General features: G+C 30.7%; 1 protein-coding gene across 1 annotated transcript; it reads left to right on the top strand.

The window, feature by feature from the left end:
- Positions 1 to 446: 446 nt before the first annotated feature.
- Positions 447 to 5,194, top strand: WDR79 (WD repeat domain 79). Its single transcript, XM_068776179.1, has 5 exons — positions 447 to 923; positions 1,419 to 1,607; positions 2,115 to 2,278; positions 3,117 to 3,406; positions 4,883 to 5,194. The coding sequence occupies exons 1-5, from the start codon at positions 508 to 510 to the stop codon at positions 5,153 to 5,155; spliced, it is 1,332 nt and encodes a 443-aa protein (XP_068632280.1). The 5' UTR covers positions 447 to 507; the 3' UTR covers positions 5,156 to 5,194.
- Positions 5,195 to 7,466: the final 2,272 nt, after the last annotated feature.

The raw sequence follows: 7,466 nt of genomic DNA, 5'->3' as shown, positions 1-7,466 counted from the left end.
GAAAAAGGATTTAAAGGTTTATTGTAAAAAAATGTTAACAAAAAATGAAACATTTTTTTACTTCTGTTCTAATTCCTGTAATTGAAATATATTGCAGAGATCCTAGAACCAAAAATAAATGCCATGGAATTTAATATTGAAACAACTTAAAGCTGAAAAGTTTATTTTAATGTTAAAAACCAAAATGAAAAAACGTCCAATACTGATTTATATAATAAATGCAAATGGTTTATTTTAAGAAATTAACCGTTTCTTAATGCATCTTTAAATAATATTAAAGAAGTTAACGTCAACTATAATATAAAAGGACCGCTAATATAATTTTTACTTAGTAAAAGTGTGATTATAAATGTAGTTGATTGCGACTTTACACGGTTTCGTCCAAAGTAAAAAATCCATAGAGTTTCGGCTCGTAAACATGTCTCTGTCAAGTTTTGACAATAAGTTTAAAAGTAGAATTTTCAAGTTATATTATTGTTTATTTTTACTTTAAATTAGCAGATTGTAATGAATGAAAATGAAGTGGTTAGTAATTATCATGAAAATGATAATCATACGGACAATTTCCAACAAATCACTACTCAGGCGTCTAACGACCAATTCAGCTATCCGACCTTATTCAATAACAAAACTTTATTAGAATTATGCTGTTACTCGTTATCACAGAATATTCAAACCAAGGATGATGTGCAAATGTACTTGCGGGGCTGTAAGTGGTCACCAGACGGTACGTGCTGTCTCTCCGTAATAAATAATGATGGGGTTCACGTAACGGAGCTTCCAAGAGAACTTTACTCAGGTTCCGTGGGTTCTAATCGTATGATAGATGTATTAGATTCAGTTATTCACGTAAAAGAAAGTGGACTTATTTATGATTTTTGTTGGTACCCTGGAATGAATAGTAGCATTCCAGAAACATGTTGGTAAGTTTTGATAAATCTATGTACTGAAAATTAATTTATATCAGTGTAGTTATTATTTTATCAGTCCAAACAATATTACATATAATTACTACTAAATTATAAATCTATTTATGTTTAGTAAACATCAAAAATTATATTATTTAACTACTAAGAAGATCAATGTTTTCAATATCCATAAGAATTAGTGAAGTTTTTCTAACACTGTAGATAGGTATATGTCATGTCTTCTTCTTCTGTGATATTATAAATGTTCAGAATGATGTATGAAAAAGTTATTGACTGCCTGGTCATTTTTAAGTTATATACATAACAATGCATAATGGTTTTTCTTTAATTATATGTTATTCCATGAATTTAAAGTTATTTTATGGCTTTTAATAAAATTAAAATTATAATCCCCAAAACCCAAAAACTATCTTCACTGTCACCTTCCTAATAAATTTCAATAATACAATGAATTAATTGCATATTTTCTTACAATAAAATAATTTGCAGTTGGCTAACAACAAAGCAGAATGCTCCCATACAAATGTGGGATGCATTTGATGGTTCATTAAGATGTTCATATAGAGGATTTAATGCTGTGGATGAAATGGAACCAGCTATATCAGTAACATTTAATATTGATGGAACAAGAATTATTGGTGGATACAAAAAGTTTCTCAGGACATTTGATGTGGAACGGTAATTCAATATTTATTTGCATGGCTAGAGTCTATTTGTGTCAGACTTTAGTTACCTCATAAAAGCTGATACTTTCTCAGTGGATGCTTTCAACTCAAAAGCTATGGATGATTAAGACATTCAGCTTATAGTGGCTTTGACATACATCTCAAGGTTTATGAAAAACACCATAATCACTATTTCATAGGATGTCCAGTGCTCAAAATAATTCTTACCCATAGATTTTCTGTAATATTGGTTGAAAGCAGCCAGCATCTGCCAATGCCTTTAATAATAACATCAGTCCACATTGTGGGTAGATGTTTTATGCTGTCAGTGGTCTCTACTTCAGAAGTAAGAACTAAAATTGTGGAATAGAGACTTTCTTCATTGCATTCTAGTGACTAATTACATCATAGTCAGACATTAAAAAAAATATTGATGTAATAGAGCACTTGTTGGTAATAAATATTTAAGACATGTTGCTGTTAAATGTTTTTTAACTTTATTAATGAAATAGTATTTTAGGCCAGGCAGAGATTTTGCAGAGCATAAAATAATTTCTCCAGCATCTTGTTTTGCAACTAACAGCAACCTTTTGGCTGTTGGCTCTTGGAATACAACTATTAGTCTATATAATATAAATGAAATGGGTAATTATAAAAGTGTGGGAAAAATGCATGGCCATTCAGGTAATATATTTTTAATAAACTTAATTTTATAAAGTTGTTTATAAATATGCTTAATTTCCATCATACTTTTTCTATGTCATAGAGTTATCATTTACTATTGATAAGAGATTCTGTTAAAAACTATTTAATATCAGAACTTTGTCTTACTATTTTATTGTTTACATTTTACACTCATAAATTATTCAATAAAAAAAATATTGCTTTAGATTCTATATTCCAATGCATATTTAACAGAATTAGCATTTATATAGTGTGCACGTCACTTTTATAAGACTAAATATCAATGTTTGGACGGATGAGTGATACGGATAACTATACCTGTTTGTGTAAGATCAAACTTGACTTGTTTTAGTTCAGCTATGGGTTTTGAAAATAGTTTCTTTCAATATTTCTATTTATAACTCACAGAAACGGCCTCTATAAATTCTATGCTAGTATTACCTATAAGTATTTACATATTAAAGTGTACTTTATACTGATAGTCGAACAGGAAAAAAGTCTAAGTATAGGTAAAATAAATTATTTTATACTCATAGTTATTTGATCATACTTAATATACAAAATTTAAGACAAGACTTATTGAATGGTGTCTCTGTGATATTAATGCCCGCTTTCATAATCATTGTCCGCGCTACTACTTTTTCTAAGATTATTCTACATTTTTAATAATCTCATTAACAAACACTTGCAAAGTTACTGAAACTTAATCATATAATTTTAATGATTGCTAACAAAAAGAAAAATAAAAACAAGAAAAAAAGTGACTTGAAACTTCTCTTAATTTACCATTTTGACAGAGCGTGAATTATACTTATAAACAAATTGAATATTTTTTCAGGTGGAGTTACTCACTTGAAGTTCACACCTGATGGGCTTAGATTGGTTTCTGGTGCTCGTAAAGACCACAGGCTCCTTATCTGGGACATTAGATATTTCAGGAGACCTCTTAATATTCTGAGTAGACCAGTGGACACTAATCAACGTGTATACTTTGATATTTCACCTTGTGGGAACTATCTTGTCTCTGGAGGCACTGATGGTATGTTAAAAGTGTGGGATGTTGACAAAGTAGATTGGCAAACGAGCTTAGACGTCACTGATGAGGATAGAGACAATGTTACATATACTGTAAGTATTATGTTTTAAAATACTCACCACCATTGAAGTATGGTTATATAGATGTACAGCTCATCCTAAAGCCCTATTCATAAATCAATGACTTCAGAAATAATAAGTAATGTAGTAGGAAAAGGTATTTTCAAAAGTCAGATCACTACTTATTAAAATTTAATTAATTATTGAATTACTATCTGTTGTTGTAAACTTTGTGCTCCCAGTTATGGGCCTGCCATATTTGAACATCAATTGAACACGCTTGTATTATTTACTATGATTTCAGTAGACGCGCATTGCAAGGCATAAGACCCACCCAAAGATATTTATAAGTTACATGTTATTGAATGAATGATCACTTTATACCGAGTGATTGGAAATAGATGTAAAAGCTTTGAAGCTTTTTGTTAAGAAATGAGCTATACATTCACCCTATTGAAGTTTTTACACCTATAACCATATGCCCTGTTTATAAAGTTTCATATGTGTGCAAAGGTGCTATTATTCTATATCAGTAACCTACACTAACATGAACATGTGCAGATGTAATCTGTAGAGAAATTTCTTTTAGTATTTTCTTGAATTTGATTTGCCTGTGTTATTTGATTAATTTTTTCACTTTTAGCTTATTTTCCTCTGTGCAAGCAATAAAACGTCACCGATTTCTTTTTATCATCCAATCAGTCCAAATTTTTTTAATTTATTAAAAAAAAATAACCACCATAGTGTCATGTCACTAGGACGATGAAAAGCTGAATTTACATCACCTAGGTGGTTACAGCTAGGAAATTTATAATCCATTTTATTCATTCGGAAGCAGGCTGCATCTTCTGACAAATTTAACTCCACTTTTTTGGGTTGTCGTTCTACACTGTGCTTGTCGATTTTAGGACTGCATTCCAAAACTTTAAGGCCCCATCCACTGGTCAATTCTCTCTGTTGGGGCCTGTCGGCTGGACTGTGTACCATACAAAGACTAGTGTGAAAAATCTCGACTTTTCTAAAAAGTTAATATGTTCGTCAACAATTATAGCTTTTGATTATTTGAAGGAATTAAACAAATTATGATCTATTTCCACATGAGTTTACGTTGTCTGTATATAAATAATGTTATTTAAATTGTTTCCATATTCAAAGTTAATCTTAAGAAGAAACATCTATTCATCCATAGTCAGAATTGGTACCTCCTTCTAAAAAAGGACGCAGTTTGCTTCACTTACTCATAAACAAGTAGTTTAAATCAACAAGCTCCAATTAATAACATCATGTCCACAGCAAGGTATAGGCCTCTCCCAAAGATGGCCACAATGACCAGTCTTGCACTGCCTGCATTCAGCGACTTCTCATGACCTTTATTATGTCGTTGGTCTAGTGGGGAGCGTACCAACCCCATAGAAACAGATACCGTCATTACATAACGCATGTATCTCGTGGCCTCTGGTTTTTAATGATTAATAAGCATGTTATATTAATTTATAAAACTATTTACAGTTTCCATTACACAAGGATTGCTGCAACAGTGTGTCGATTCATCCGTGTCGACCAATCTTGGCTACGGGCTCTGGCCAGTATCATTTCAAAGATCCAGTACTATTAATAGACGACGAAAAAGAAAGTTTATTTGATGATGTTGAAGAAAATATTGACCAAGATGAGATAGACCCTCAAAAAGCTGCCATAAATAGTGCCAAGATGAAATATTCAAGTGAAGCCGAAAATAGTTTAGTGTTTTGGTGGATTGGAGAGTTATCTGAACTGACATAGATATGTTTAGGTTTTAAGAATAAAATTTTGTAATTTTAATATTTTTTTAATTCTTGACATCATGTTTACTTGTCCTTGAAGATTTAATCTAGTTAAGAAAATTAAGAATCATTTAGAAATTTAACTGGATCATTCTTTTCGTTTTATTATAATATCTATGTTATAGGGTTTGTTATTTGGAAGGAAAACTAAATATTGTAAAAATATTTAGTGAACGTGAACGCACCCTCCACCGCGCCCGCGAGTCAACGTGAACAAGCGCTGATGTTTAGAGGTGGCGGTCAGAGTGGGAAGTTAGCGGCGCGCGGTTTATTCAACATGTATGATACCGACAAACGCACGAACAATGTATAGCCACAGTATAATAATAGCGATCATCGATCGTTTGCTGTTGTCTAAATATTGTAAAAATATTTAGTTTTAATTAAACACAAAATTGTGTAACAGGGTTTACAGCTTTTCATTTACATAAATTATAAAAATTATTTAGCTGTATATGTGCTGTTTTATAGTAAATTACCTATCAGTCAACTTTTACAATGTTATCTTGGATGTTATAGGAGTTGTTACTTAACCTTTTGAACAAAATTACATTTTAGAATATAATAATGCTATATTTTCTCAAACGCAATATTTGTTTTAAATTGCAAAAATACATACTGATAATTTTGTTTATTAAATACAGGCCATAAAATAAAGGTTCCACAAAAACCTATATTTTCTTAGGTTGTGAATACATCCTCTTAAAGCCTGCCAAAAAAACTATAAGGTAAAACGAAATAAATATATGAATTGATAAGTTAGTTACCTGGGTGTATAACTTTTTTCATTTAGCTACTATTGGCAGTTTATATATATTTCAAATTTAAACTGTGAAATAAAATAAAATTCTTGGTTTTTCAAACATTTAGGATGTTTGTTTAGAATATAAGTATCTGTATCTGGAGAACATACATGGGCTGCAATAATTAAATGTAACTCTTTTCTTAAATTATTCATGTTTTTTTTTTTCAAACACATTGTCTTGATGTAAAACGAGTTGCTATATATATAAATACATTCTAAAATGTTCATGTTATAGTGATTGATTATTGTCTTGCAAAAACTGTAACTGTAATTTTTTAAAAATTCTATTACAGCGTAAAGGATTTTTAGAGTCATAATTAAGGTTGGGGATAAATTGCTCTACTAATGTAATAAGGACATTGTGAAAGTGATCCCAAAAGAAAAACTTGTCGGAGTTTGTTATAAGTTCTTACTATGGTGTTCGTTTGGAGCCCTCTTACCACAAGCAACACAAGCTGATTCTAGTTTTTGTTACATAGGGCTTATTCAATGTTATGATGTACGTGTTTAGCACTGTAAATAAGCTTGAGTGGAAAATATTATTAATAAATATAATGTTAATATAACATGAAAAAAAACATTGTCTAAGGCATGGTTGCACAGACTTATTAAGACTAGGGGCCACTCGGGCAAATCATGAACTGATGGCGGGCCGGCCGCCAGAAGTATAGGTAATTAAAGACAGTAAAGAATTGATAATAATTTATTAAAATTGAAAAAGAATTTATTAATTTAAAGCGTGGCACTGCATAGTGCTTACAATTTTTTTTTATATTTGGCTCAAATTTACTTGTAGCAACACGTTTCATTCGTTAATTAAAATATTATTATAACCCAGTAAGGAAAAATCTTAGTTTCTAAATATTAGGCATGTCTTGAAGGAATGTAAGGCGCGAACTTCAAAGAGAACAGTTAAACGCTTAATTATTTTTTTACGTTTCAATTACAAGAATCTGCGAGATCCAATTAAAAAGTTGACAGCGTGTACTTGATAGCTAAGACGGTCGAGTACTATTTTATGGAATATAAAATTTTATAGACCACCAAGGTAATTCGAAAACCTTCAAGGCGCAAAACGATGTTATCTAAATTAATTTTGAAACAGATACGAATAAGTTTATTTATACTTTTTATTTTAATGTCGTTGATATCAATCAATAGTGTTTTCTTTTACGAATGACCTCGTATAATTTTGTTGATGTTTACCGTGTCTTATATGAGTCTTTAACATTTGTGATTCTCATCTCGAGAAATATAAAAATTTCTCGTGATTTTAGTAATTTTATTAATTAATACACCATTCAAAGTCACGAGGTTTGTATTATATATAAGTTATGTGATAGTTTCTGTCTAAATAAACACTCTTGAAAGACACCAAGAAATAGCTAGTACCTAAACTATATTACAGTCCGATAGCAACCGATCGAGGTTCAACTTTTTTGGGTATCCACGTGCCGGAATTTTG

The sequence above is a fragment of the Battus philenor genome, unplaced genomic scaffold (genome assembly GCF_028537555.1).
Source record: "Battus philenor isolate CCGP_79_NKW_IND1 unplaced genomic scaffold, ilBatPhil1.0.hap1 SCAF_11, whole genome shotgun sequence".
NCBI lineage: Eukaryota > Metazoa > Arthropoda > Insecta > Lepidoptera > Papilionidae > Battus > Battus philenor.
Note: the sequence above shows the minus strand (reverse complement) of the source record. Positions and strands in the feature narration are given on the sequence as shown.